Source organism: Oncorhynchus mykiss, chromosome 17 (assembly GCF_057628025.1).
Source record: "Oncorhynchus mykiss isolate SJ-2025 chromosome 17, ASM5762802v1, whole genome shotgun sequence".
NCBI lineage: Eukaryota > Metazoa > Chordata > Actinopteri > Salmoniformes > Salmonidae > Oncorhynchus > Oncorhynchus mykiss.
The window spans coordinates 41,534,485-41,548,091 of NC_143038.1; the positions used below are offsets into that span (position 1 = coordinate 41,534,485).

The 13,607-nt window shown below is 47.5% G+C and overlaps 1 protein-coding gene across 4 annotated transcripts in view; it reads left to right on the forward strand.

Moving 5' to 3' along the window:
* The window catches only part of LOC110494215 (arf-GAP with GTPase, ANK repeat and PH domain-containing protein 1), a 53,658-nt gene that overhangs the window by 13,135 nt on the left and 26,916 nt on the right, over window positions 1–13,607 (forward strand). For 2 of the 4 annotated variants that reach the window (XM_021569051.3, XM_021569053.3), the window contains exon 1: window positions 4,057–6,789. The exons of the other annotated variants lie outside the window; for them this stretch is intronic. In XM_021569051.3, coding sequence (XP_021424726.2) covers window positions 5,619–6,789 — 1,171 coding nt within the window. In that variant the 5' untranslated portion in view covers window positions 4,057–5,618. Of the gene's footprint in view, window positions 1–4,056; window positions 6,790–13,607 lie in introns of those variants that run through there. 4 annotated transcript variants of the gene reach the window in all.

Here is a 13,607-nt window from a genome sequence, read left to right on the forward strand (position 1 = left end):
AGGTAGTGTGGTCTACAGTTTATCATGAGATACTCTACCTCAGGCAAGCAATAGCTCGAGACTTCATGAGATATCGTGCACCAGTTGTTATTTACAAAAATGCATACCAGACAAATGGCGGTGTGCCCAGTCAGTCAGTGATCTACACCCTCGAATAAGAGGTGGTGGGGTCGTGGTTTTGGAGCCACGCGAGGCCAAGTATGACTTTGTGTACGGGTGCCTGGATGATGATGATGAGGAGGAGGAGGAGGGGAAGGCTTTCTTGGTGCAGAGGTCCCACGGTGATGGTGAGGGGTGCTGTGATAGTTGCAGATCCCAGTGGTTTGTTATCCAGCGCTTGAACGGAAATGAGAGGAGTGCAGGTATGATGTTATTTTCAGGGAGGAGTCAAGGGCCTTATCAATAAAATTCCCTGTGGCACCAGAGTCCACTAGAGCTGTAGAAACAACACGAGGGACAGCCAGCTAGTGATATTGGTACTAAAAAGGGTTTGGTGGAGAGTGATTATGATGATGGAATTATTCATATTCATACCTCTGCTCTAGTGGCTCCCAGGTTGGGATGTAGCGGACACCGTTGAAGCTGGTGTCCCTACTGACCGTAATAGGGACAGAGTCCCAGCTGTCTCCAACAGCATCACTCGGCTGCGGGGAGGCGTGTGGCCCCTACCTCCATGGGTTCAGGCTCTGACTCAGAACTGTCAATGAAGGAGGGAGAGTCGATGGGGGTGCCGACCATCCTGAAGGAGGTTATCCAGACGGATGGCCATCGCGATGTGTGTCCAATGAGAGGGTGTCGTCTAGGCATGCAAAGTCAGTCTGGACCTCTTCACGCAATCCTTTTCTGAATAAGGTGCAGAGTGCCAGCTCATGTAATCCGCTGGATGCTGACACTGTACAGAAGGTGAGGGTGTACCAGTGGATGATCAAATAGGTTCTTTGCTCTATTCAGAGGACTATCATAGGAACCCAGCTTCTCCTCGCCTCCCCAGACGGCCGTAGCCCACTCCAATGCCCGCCCGGTCAGCAGGGAAATAACCGTGGAAACCTTGGACCTCTTGGTTGTGGGGGCACTGGGTCGACTCATGATATAGGATCCTCTGCTCGTTGGAGGATGCCGCTTGAGGAAGATCTAGATGTTGAAGAAGGTGTGGTGTTGGCGAAGTAGGTCTCCCTGTTCGCCGACCATCTGGGAGATGTCTTGGTTGGCTGCAGCTTCCAATTTGTGAGGCATTATTCTGTAACGAAGACACAGGGAGTCAGGAAGCAGGTGCAGTTGGTGAGTTTAATAAGAACGAACGTAAAGTGAATAAACAAACAAGCGTAGTGTCTGAACATGAACATGGAAACAATACTGCCTGATGGGTGATAACAGAGTGCAAGATTAAGGGAGAGTAATCAGGGAAGAAATGAAGTCCAGATGTGCCTAATGATGAGGCGCAGGTGTGCGTAATGATGGGTTACTAGACTGGCGACGTCGTGTGCCCGGGAGCGGGAGTAGACGTGACCCTAACGTTAGGCTCCTTAAGAGTATTTGTATTAATTATGGATCCCCATTAGCTTCTTCCAAAGCAGCAACTACTCTTCCTGGGGTCCAGCAAAATTAAGGCAGCTTATACAATTTTAAAACATTACAATACATTCACAGATTTCACAACACACTGTGTGCCCTCAGGCCCCTACTCCACCACTACCACATATCTATAGTACTAAATCAGTGTGTGTGTATGCATGTTCTGTGCCAATGTTTGTGTTGCTTCACAGTCCCCGTTGTTCCATAAGGTGTTTTTTTTGTTATCATATTTTTTAAAAACATTTTTAAAATGTAATTCTACTGCTTGCGTCAGTTACTTGATGTGGAATAGAGCTCCATGTAGTCATGGCTCTATGTAGTACTGTGTGCCTCCCATAGTCTGTTTTGGACTTGTGGACTGTGAAGAGACCTCTTGTGGCATGTCTTGTGGGGTATGCATGGGTGTCCGAGCTGTGTGCCAGTAGTTTAGACGGACAGCTCGGTGCATTCGACATGGCAATACCTCTCATAAATAAAATTAAAATCTAATAGTACATAATTGGGCCAATCCCTCTCCAAACATGTAGCTCTTTTCTTTCTGAGTAAGTGGATTGGTAACACCATCTTTAACATTGTCCTCATCTCCTGGTTGTGGTTGCTCATTTAATAAAAACAAACATTTTGTTAAAGAAAGCTTAAATTCCACCGCATTTCATTGTTGCTGTTCTCGCCAGCTAATGCCATTACTTAGCTGACAGAAAACTTCAGAACAGTTCTGAGGGAAAGTTGGTTATGATTCGTAAACAATTTATCAGTCTGTGCTTCCAAAATAAAAGTACAGGTCCAACAGCAAAACATTTTGTCGCATGTGGGCACTTTAGAGCCCTGAAAAAGTCAGTCAAGTAAAATAAGTAATAAGAGATAGTATGCATTGTAAAAATGGACTGTATTACATTGTATTTACAAATATAAAGTGGGTAGCTACATGGTCATGCAGTGGCATAAATAGTATATAATAGAACAGCAGCGTTTGTGTGTGAGAGTTTGTGTGTAAAGGTTGGATGTGTGGGTAGTCAGTGTAAATCATCTCTAAGGAGCAGATAGTGTGTATGTATCTATAAGCAACTGTCTGTGTATATCACAGTAAGTTACACGTTATAATTTCAGTTTAGAGGGGACATGATTCATCATACTCTGTGGGTGTTCTTCCTTCACAGATTTCAGCCAATTAAACAAGAGACACAGGTGGGAAACACATACCTATACACACAATGAAGCCCCACCCCCACTGTGAGCACACACAACATACAGCCACATACATTTACACACTCATACAGTACACATGCTGAAAATCACGTGGCATGTATCATTAAGTCATGCGAGTATATTATGGGTTACATTTTGTATTTTTATTTATTTAACTAGGCAAGTCAATTATGAACAAATTCTTATTTACAATGATGGCCTACCAAAAGGCCTCCTGTGGGGACGGGGGCTGGAATTACAACAACAACAACAATGGGACAAAACACAGATCACGACAAGAGCGACACCTCAACACTACATAAAGAGAGACCTATAAGTCAATAACATAGCATGGCAGCAACATGACAACAACATGGTAGCAACACAACATGGTAGCAGCAGAAAACATGGTACAAACGTTATTGGGATAATTATGATAACGTGTTAGTTTCTAATATTGGACCCATGGTTTCTCTTTATTGTGTTAGTAAATAATGAACTAATGATGAAAGGAGCATAACCTTTCCTCATTCAATGTCAATGACACACAAATACACATGTTTGTTTTACTATCATTGTGGGGACCTAATTCTAACCCTAATTGTAAACCTAACCCCTAAGCCTAAAATAGTATTTTTCCATATGGGGAGTAGCAAAATGTCCCAGCTTGTCAAATTTGTCTTTGTTTTACTCTCCTTGTGAGGACTTATGGTCTCCACAAGGATAGTGAAACCAAAAAATACACACACACACAGAGACCGACACGGTATCAGCAGCTTAGCATGAGAGATGAGGGAGGTGGAAGGAGGGAGGTGGTGAATAAGCTGTTGCTACCCCAATCCTTGCCGATTTTAAAAGGGGGGTGAGGGGAGCCGTTCTGGAGGGAGATGGAGCTATTGTGACTGCCAAGGAGAGAGAAAGGGGAGAGGGTAGATAGAGCCTTCCCTCTCTTGTCGTCTACCTTTTTCCAGCTCCTTTTTTTCCTTCCCTTCTCTCCTGCATTCCTCTCCTCTCTTCCACCTTTAGCTACCCTCCTTTCTGTTCGGATCCCCTCTCTCATCCTCACATCCCCTCCCTTTTCTGTGCCCCAAGATTTATCATCACCCATTCAGTTTGTTTTCAAACCACCTTATTTAATTTCACGGTTATACCCTCCCCCTCACACTCGTGTTAATTTTTATCCGTTCCTCCTCTCTCTCTCTCTCTCTCTTTCCTCCTTCGCTCTCTCCTTTCATTCATCAGTATGACGTCTGGATTTTTTCATCACCTTTCTTCCTCCATTGCATCATCGCTTGCTCCCTCTTTCCTGAAGGGGAGGGGGAGAGAAGAAGAGCGAGAGAGAGGGAGAGTGGGAACTGCCAAGGAGATTGCCTTAAGAAGAACAGAGCGAGAGAGAGAGAGAGAGAGCGAGCAAGTGATGGGTAGGAGGAGGCAGAGGTTTTTGTCTTGGTTTTGTCTGATCCGACATGAGCCACAGAACGTGAGTGCTTGACCGAGAACAGGCATCTCTCACTGGACGCATCACCCTCACCCTACCACTCAGTCTGTCTGTCTGTCTGCCTGCCTGCCTGGAGCTGGAGCTGGGGCTGGAGCTGTGGTAGCGACGGGCTATCGGAGAGGCTAGCAGGCACAGTGGCTCTGATGAGAAGAGGGGCTAAGCTGAGCCGGTGGGCTTGCTCTCTGCCTCACAGACACATTTTATTGACTTGCTAATTGCCTAAGACACTCAGAGGAGAGGATGCAGTGACTGAAGGGCGCGAAGGAACCAACTGTACAGAAGAGCGTTACAGGCAGTGGAACAGTGACTGCGTTCTGCCTATCTGACCACCATTTCTGCTTCTCTTTACTGTGGGAATTACAACAGATGTTTGCAGCCTGCCTTTCATTGATCCGCACAATGTGCATACGTGATTCATGCATGACATTAGTGTGTCTTTGCCTCACATGCAGTCGGAAGTAGACTCTCACCACCACATGCTTTGCAACACGTGAATGATTTCCATATGGATGTTTGTTCTCTTATTTACATTCAAACCTGTTTTTCTCTGCTAGGTCTGCTTAAGCTGTTGTTTACTGTGCTGTCTGGTTTGTCTTTACCACAATACATACCCTTTGGTGTCTGTGACGGTGCTACATATTTTTTTTTTTTTTTTTTTTTTTTTTTTTGTCAACCAATCAAATGTAATGGGGATATGAAGATTCTGAAGCATACAATGAATATCCTTCCCTGGGAGTGAAGAAATTATCTGAAGAGAAGCTTACAGGCTGAAGACTGACTTGAGGCATTTCACCTTGTGTGATTTTGTGGAGTGGGGAACTACGTAGTACAGTCTTGTTGTAAAAATGGACCAGGCTCATTTGTTGACTCTTGCATAATTCCAGACTACCCAGTCTCAAACATCAAGATCGAGGAAAGCAATCTCAGATCCCTGGCATCGGGCTGTAGAATTAATCTTTCATATGGAGAGAGAAAGGGGAAAAGAAAGAGAGGATTGTGAATGAACCTGTGGAGGAGACCAGTGATCAGCAAAGAGAAGGTGACAAGGGGATTACAGGAAGGATTAAAATAAAGTACACTCTAGATTTAAGTAACTCAGCCTTGTTAAGTATGCTCCGCTAATTCCAGGTAGCTCCTACCACCTCTTGACAAAGTTACCATTCTCCCACATCAGACGTATCCCTACGCCAGTTAGTTTGACAGTACCTTCTGACTGTTTTCTGGTCTGACTGTTGTCTCTCTGGTGAAGCCTCCAGCTGTGGGTTGCCATGCCTGTTCCCTGCGGTTCTGTCTGGGTCAGAGTGAGGGCTCTGCCGCTGCTCTGAGGTTGGTCTACCTCCTTGTCTGCCAGCCTGCCGCCCCTATGAGCCAAACAGGCACCCTACCAAGGCGCACCACCTACCTCATCTCCCTCACCCTGGTCAAGGTCGAGGCGGTAGGGGGTGATGGAAGGGCCACCGGGCCCCAGCCACAGCTGGCCCTTTCCCTAGGGAGAGGAGGTGTGGGGGGCCCTGGGTATGAGCAGGATGAAGAGCTGAGCAGGACCACTGAGGATGAGGGAGGACATTCGTGTGCCGTGGGGGAGGGAGAGGGGGACACAGAAATGGAGGAAGATGAGCAGGAGGACATTAGCTTTGGGGGGCCTGTTCAGGAGCGGGGGAAGCCTGAGATGAGGGAGAAAGAGAGTTGTGGGCCAGGCTCCTCGAAAGATATCACATTGGGGATTAAGAGCAAGGAGTCTCCCCTCTTACTGAAGAACATGAAAGACCAAGTGAAGGGGCTTGCAGGTGTCCCCTCAGAGGCAGGGCTGAGGAGAGAGGGAACCCGTCCTAAAACCGAACTCTACAGGGAGCCACCCATGCTGTTTCCAAGGGGCGAGGAGGGGATGGGCGACCCAAGCAGCACCCTCTGCCGAGTCAGCGTGCCCATCACTGTCCCTCCCAGGTTTACCCATCGACCCGAGGTCCTGATGAGGTCACATGCCGGGGGGGGGGCTGTAAGCCGGCGGGAGTTGAGGGAAGCCGATCAGAGTATGCCTCCATCTGCCAAGAGTCTGGACCGCAAAGACAACCGTATAGGGGATCGGTCGCCTATGATAGGTGCTGCGGCCGCCCTAGGGCCTTACCGAGCGTCCTGGGCAGACAGTGACGGCAGGACCACCCTCCTTCACCAGGGGGTCCCAGTGGGGGGAGGGTTTACAGCCGTGGTGACAAGGGAAAGCCCCCAAGGGGACAGGCTGAAGACAGGCTCCACCTCCCTGCCAGCTCAACCCACCACCCAGGTGTCCAAGCCGGCAAGGAAGGGCAAGAGCCGTACCCTGGACAACAGTGACCTGCACTCTCTTTCTGAGGACCTGAAGAAGGGGAAGGATGGCAAGGGCCAGGGTCAGGGGGGAACCACCCAGCGCGCCCGCGACCGCAAGATGCTCAAGTTCATCAGTGGGATCTTCACAAAGAGTACGCCTGCGCCTCCCAGCTCCAACACAACGCCCCTTATTTACACACCCATACAGAGGGGTTCTAGTGAGGAGGAAGGTAAGAAATCGCCCACATCCACCTCCCCATAGTTCACCCCAACCAGGTCTAGCTGCATTTTCCATTTCATTTCAGATTTTTCACTACTGGATGCGGCAGGCTACCATCTTACTCCAATGATTTACATTTATTTTTGCCTGTAACATTGGTTAATATAAGATTTAAACCCCATACCCTTCTCCCAACTAGAGTGATGTCGATTGCTGTGCTATTCCACAGTACAGTATATAGCCTTGGGCTACCCTTCTGAAAAAAACAGCATAGTCCAGCATAGGCTGGTGACCAATCTTCTTTGTGTTTTTTGCTGGTGACCAACCGTGGTTGTGTTTTTGCTGGTGACCAACCTTGGTTGTGTTTTTCCTGGTGACCAACCTTGGTTGTGTTTTTCCTGGTGACCAACCTTGGTTGTGTTTTTAGAAAAGTTTAGAAAAATGTGTAATTTGTGTAGAAAAATCTAAATTAATTAAACAATCAATGTAATGCAAAAACATAGATATAGAAACAAACAATTGAAAAAAATCTAACCGCAATAGAGCATGATGGGCGTGCTTTTGCAGACCAGCTTAACCAACTAGACCATGCTGGACCAGCATACACAGCATATACTCTAAAAAAGGTTATTGAGGTGTTCTTTGTCAGGGGTGAGAGTGTTATTGTACATCTTTATTACCAAGAACATACAGTGCATTCAGAAAGTATTCAGACCCCTTGACTTTTTCCACATCTTGTTGCTGTAACGTAGACACGGAGTCAGGAAGCAGGTGCAGTTAGTGAGTTTAATGATAATGGACATGGAACGATACAAAACAAGAGAAGCGTCTGACATGGAAATACAAACAATACTACCTGATGACTGACAAAACAGTGTGCTAGATAAATGGTAAATAATGAAGTCCAGGTGTGACTGATGATAGGACGCAGGTGTGCGTAAAGATGGGTTGCCAGGACTGGTGGTTAGTAGACCGGTGGCGTCGAGCGCCAGAGCAGGAGAGTGGCAGTAGACGTAACAGAACCCCCACCCCCCGCCCCCCGCAGGACGACACCGGCCAGGGGGGCGGCTCCGAGGGCGAGGAGCTGGCCGGTCCGGATGGCGAAGGTGGATATCTTGGATGATGTTGGGATCTAGGATGTCGTCCAACGGAACCCGACACTGCTCCTTTAGAACGTACCCCTCTGTCCACCAGGTACTGGAGGACACCCCCACGACATCGGGAGTCCAGGAGGGATCTGACTGCATAGGCAAATCAATCAAATCAAAAGGGCTCCCCTCGATGTCTAAGGGAGGCGGAGGGGTGTCGTGGGGGACTGCATCAGCCAGAGGACCAGGAACCACAGGCCCTGAGGAGGAAAACCTGAAAAGATGGTGAGATTCAGTAGTGAGTGGGGAGTTGTAATCTGTAAATTACCTCATTGACCATCCAGAGGACCTTGAACAGCCCCACAAACCGAGGACTTCTTACAGGGCAGGCGGAGTGGAAGGTTCCTGGTGGAGAGTCCGACGCGATCACCAGGGTGGCGCCTCTCTGCGGTGGCAATCTGCCTGCTCTTTCTGACAGCGTACGGCGTGCTGGAGTCTCACATGGGAATCGTTCCATACCACTTCTGCGCACCTGATCCACTCGTCCACCGCAGGAGCAAAGGTCTGGCTCGGAGTCCACGGAGCCAGGGCTGGCTGGTAACCCAGAACACACTGGAAGGAAGTCAGCCCGGTGGAGGAGTGTCGCAATGAATTCTGGGCATATTCAGCCCAGAGAAGGAATCGGGGCCGCTCCCCCTGCCGGTCCTGATAATGGCTCCTCAGGAATGAAGGCCTTCCATACACATGATGTGAATAGGGGGCCACGATCGGAGATTATATCCTCTGGAAGGCCACAGTGCTGGAAGACCTGCTGGAACACTGCCTCAGTGACCTGGATAGTGGTAGGGAGACCAGAGAGAGGGATTAAATGGCATGATTTAGATAATCTGTCCACTATCACAAAAATGGTGGTAAAACCATCAGAAGAGGGGAGATCAGTGCAAAATCAATGGACAGATAAGAGCAGGGATGCTGAGGCACGGAACGGGGAAGGATGTCTACGTCCCAGAGCACGGGGGCTACAACTCGAGAGGGCAGAGTTATGGGTGCACTAAAGACAGGAACATCTCCCGAATCGTTGAGACAGGACAGGACAGGGCTATGATGTATTTTTTACCTGGGTGACATGTCAGCGTGAAATCAAGTCTGGTGAAGAAAAGGCCCACCTGTCTTGGTTCAGGTTCCAAGTCGCCTCACTGTGTCCGTATGTACAGTGGGGCAAAAAAGTATTTAGTCAGCCACCAATTGTGCAAGTTCTCCCACTTAAAAAGATGAGAGAGGCCTGTAATTTTCATCATAGGTACACTTCAACTATGACAGACAAAATGAGAAAAAAAATCCAGAAAATCACATTGTAGGATTTTTAATGAATTTATTTGCAAATTATGGCTTGTAGGCCTGTTGTAAGACCGGTACTCACCAGACATCACCGGCAACAACGGCGCCTATGGGCACAAACCCACCATCGCTGGACCAGACAGGACTGGCAAAAAGTGCTCTTCACTGATGGGTCGCGGTTTTGTCTCACCAGGGGTGATGGACGGATTGACATTTATCGTCGAAGGAATGAGCGTTACACCGAGGCATGTACTCTGGAGCAGGATCGATTTGGAGGTGGAGGGTCTGTCATGGTCTGGGGCGGTGTGTCACAGCATCATTGGACTGAGCTTATCATTGCAGGCAATCTCAATGCTGTGCGTTACAGGGAATACATCTTCCTCCCTCACGTGGTACCCTTCCTGCAGGCTCATCCTGACATGACCCTCCAGCATGACAATGCCACCAGCCATACTGCTCGTTCTGTGTGTGATTTCTTAAAGACAGGAATGTCAGTGTTCTGCCATGGCCATCGAAGAGCCCAGATCTCTATCCCATTGAGCATGTCTGGGACCTGTTGGATCGGAGGGTGAAGGCTAGGGCCATTCCCCCCCAAAAAGTCTGGGATGTTGCAGGTGCCTTGGTGGAGGAGCGGGGTAACATCTCAGAGCAAGAACTGGCAAATCTGGTGCAGTCCATGAGGAGGCGATGCACTGCAGTACTTAATGCAGCTGGTGGCCACACCAGATACTGACTGTTACTTTTGATTTTGACCCCCCCCTTTGTTCAGGGACACATTATTCCATTTCTGTTAGTCACATGTCTGTGGAACTTGTTCAGTTTATGTCTCAGTTGTTGAATCTTATGTTCATATAAATATTTACACATGTTAAGTTTGCTGAAAATGAATGCAGTTGACAGTGAGAGGACGTTTATTTTTTTGATGAGTTTGTGTTCCTTTGTCCAGATGGAAAAGGGCAGTGTGGAGTGCAATAGAGATTGCATCATCTGTTGGAGCGGTATGCAAATTGGAGTGGGTCTAGGATTTCTGGGATAATTGTGTTGATGTGAGCCATAACCAGCCTTTTGAAGCACTTGATGGCTACAGACGTGAGTGCTATGGGTCGATAGTCATTCAGGCAGGTTACCTTAGTGTTCCTGGGAACAGGCACGATGGTGGTCAGCTTAAAACATGTTGGTATTACAGACAGGGAGAGGTTGAAATTGTCAGTGAAGACACTTGCCAGTTGGTCAGCGCATGCTCACAGTACACGTCCTGGTAATCTGTCTGGCCACGCGGCCTTATGAATGTTGACCTGTTTAAATGTCTTACTCACATCGGCTGCGGAGTGCGTGATCACACAGTCTTCCTGAACAGCTGGCGCTCTCATGTTTCAGTGTTATTTGCCTTGAAGCGAGCATAGAAGTAGTTTAGCTCGTCTGGTAGGCTCGTGTCACTGGGCAGCTCTCGACTGTGCTTCCCTTTGTAGTCTGTAATGGTTTGCAAGCCCTGCCACATCCGACGTCAGCGCCGGTGTAGTATGATTCGATCTTAGTCTTGTAATGATGCTTTGCCTGTTTGATGGTTCGTCGGAGGGCATAGCAGGATTTCTTATAAGCTTCCAGGTTAGAGTCCCGCTCCTTGAAAGTGGCAGCTCTAGCCTTTAGCTCAGTGCAGATGTTGCCTGTAATCCATGGCTTCTAGTTGGGGTACGTACGGTCACTGTCGGGACGACGTCATCGATGTGTGTTTGATGGAGCCAATGACTGATGTAGTGTACTCCTCAATGCCATTGGAGGAATCCCGGGAACATATTCCAGTCTGTGCTAGCAAAACATTCCTATAGCTTAGCATCAGCTTCATCTGACCATTTTTTTATTGATCGAGTCACTGGGGCTTACTTTTTACATTTTTGCTTGTAATCAGGAGGATAGCATTATGGTCAGATTTGCCAAATGGAGGGCTAGGGAGAGCTTTGTATGTGTCTCTGTGTGTGGAGTAAAGGTGGTCCAGATTTTTTTTTTATAATAAAAAAAACAATCTTCCCCTCTGTTTGCACATTTAACATGCTGATAGAAATTTGGTAAAACAGATTTAAGTTTCCCTGCATTAAAGTCCCCAGCTACTGGGAGCACCGCCTCTAGGTGAGCGTTTTCTTGTTTCCTTATGGCAGAATACAGCTCATTCAATGCTGTCTTAGTGCCAGCCTCAGTCTGTGGTGGTATGTAAACAACTATGAAAAATACAGATGAAAACTCTCTAGGTATTTAGTGTAATCTACAGCTTTTCATGAGATACTCTACCCCAGGCGAACATTAAGCAATTGCTCCAGTGCACCAGCTGTTATTTACAAAAATACATAGTCCACCGCCCCTAGGTTTACCAGACGCTGCTGTTCTATCCTGCTGGTACAGCGTATAACCAGCCAGCTGTATGTTGATAGTGTCTTCAGCCACGACTCTGTGAAGCTTAAGATATTACAGGTTTGAATATCCTGTTGGTAGTCTAATCTTTTTTTCCCCTTTTTTTCACCTTTATTTAACCAGGTAGGCTAGTTGAGAACAAGTTCTCATTTACAACTGCGACCTGGACAAGATAAAGCAAAGCAGTGTGACACAAACAGCAACACAGAGTTACACATGGAATAAACAAACATACAGTCAATAATACAATAGAAAAAGTCTATATACAGTGTATGAAAATGAGGTAGGATAAGTCAGGTAAGGCAATAAATAGGCCATAGTGGTGAAACAATATAGCAATTAAACACTGGAGTGATAGATGTGCAGCAAATGAATGTGCAAGTAGAGATACTGGGGTGCAAAGGAGCCAAATAAATAAATAACAGTATTGGGATGAGGTAGTTGGATGGGCTATTTACAGATGGCCTATGTACAGGTGCAGTGAGCTGCTCTGACAGCTGGTGCTAAAGTTAGTGAGGGAGATAAGTCTCCAGCTTCAGTGATTTTTGCAGTTTGTTCCAGTCATTGGCAGCAGAGAACTGGAAGGAGAGGCTGCCAAAAGAGGAATTGGCTTTGGGGGTGACCAGGGAAATATACCTGCTGGAGTGCGTGCTACGGGTGGGTGCTGCTATGGTGACCAGTGAGCTGAGATAAGGCGGGGCTTTACCTAGCAAAGACTTATAGATGACCTGGAGCCAGTGGGGTTTGGCGATGAATATGTAGCGAGTGCCAGCCAACGAGAGCATTCAGGTCGCAGTGGTGGGTAGTATATGAGGCTTTGGTGACAAAAAGGATGGCACTGTGATAGACTGTATCTAATTTGCTAAGTAGAGTGTTGGAGGCTATTTTGTAAATGACATCGCTGAAGTCAAGGATTGGTAGGATTGGAGATGCTTAGTTGTGAGTCTGGAAGGAGATATATACCAGACACCTAGGTATTTGTAGTTGTCCACATATTCTAAGTTGGAACCGTCCAGAGTAGTGATGCTGGACGGGGGGGTAGGTGCAGGCAACGATCAGTTGAATAGCATGCATTTAGTTTAACTTGCATTTAAGAGCAGTTGGAGGCCACGCAAGGAGAGTTGAATGGCATTGAAGCTCGTCTGGAGGTTAGTTAGCACAGTGTCCAAAGAGGGCAAGAAGTATATAGAATGTCGTCTGCGTAGAGGTGGATCAGGGAATCACCAGCAGCAAGAGCGACATCATTGATGTATACAGAGAAAAGAGTCAGCCTGAGAATTGAACCCTGTGGCACCTGGGGAGACTGCCAGAGGTCCGGACAACAGGCCCTCCGATTTGACACACTGAACTCTATCTGAGAAGTAGTTGGTGAACCAGGCGAGGCAGTCATTTGAGAAACCAAGGCTGTTAAGTCTGCCCGATAAGAATGTGGTGATTGACAGAGTCGAAAGCCTTGGCCAGGTCGATGAATACAGCTGCACAGTAATGTCTCTTATCGATCGCGGTTATGATATCATTTAGGACCTTGAGCGTGGTTGAGGTGCACCCATGACCAGCTCGGAAGCCAGATTGTATAGCGGAGAAGGTATGGTGGAATTCGAAATGGTCGGTTATCTGTTTGTTAACTTGGCTTTTGAAGACCTTAGAAAGGCAGGGTAGGATAGATATAGGTTTAGAGAGTCTCCCCTTTGAAGAAGGGGATGACTGCTGCAGCTTTCCAATCTTTGGGGATCTCAGACGATACGAAAGAGAGGTTGAACAGGCTAGTAATAGGGGTTGCAACAATTTCGGCAGATACATTTAGAAAGAGAGGGTCCAGATTGTCTAGCCCGGCTGATTTGTAGTGGTCCAGATTTTGCAGCGCTTTCAGAACATCAGCTATCTGGATTTGGGTGAAGGAGAAATGGGGGAAGCTTGGGCAAGTTCCTGTGGGGGGTGCAGGGTTGTTGACCTGGGTAGGGGTAGCCAGGTGGAAAGCTTGGCCAGCCGTAGAGAAATG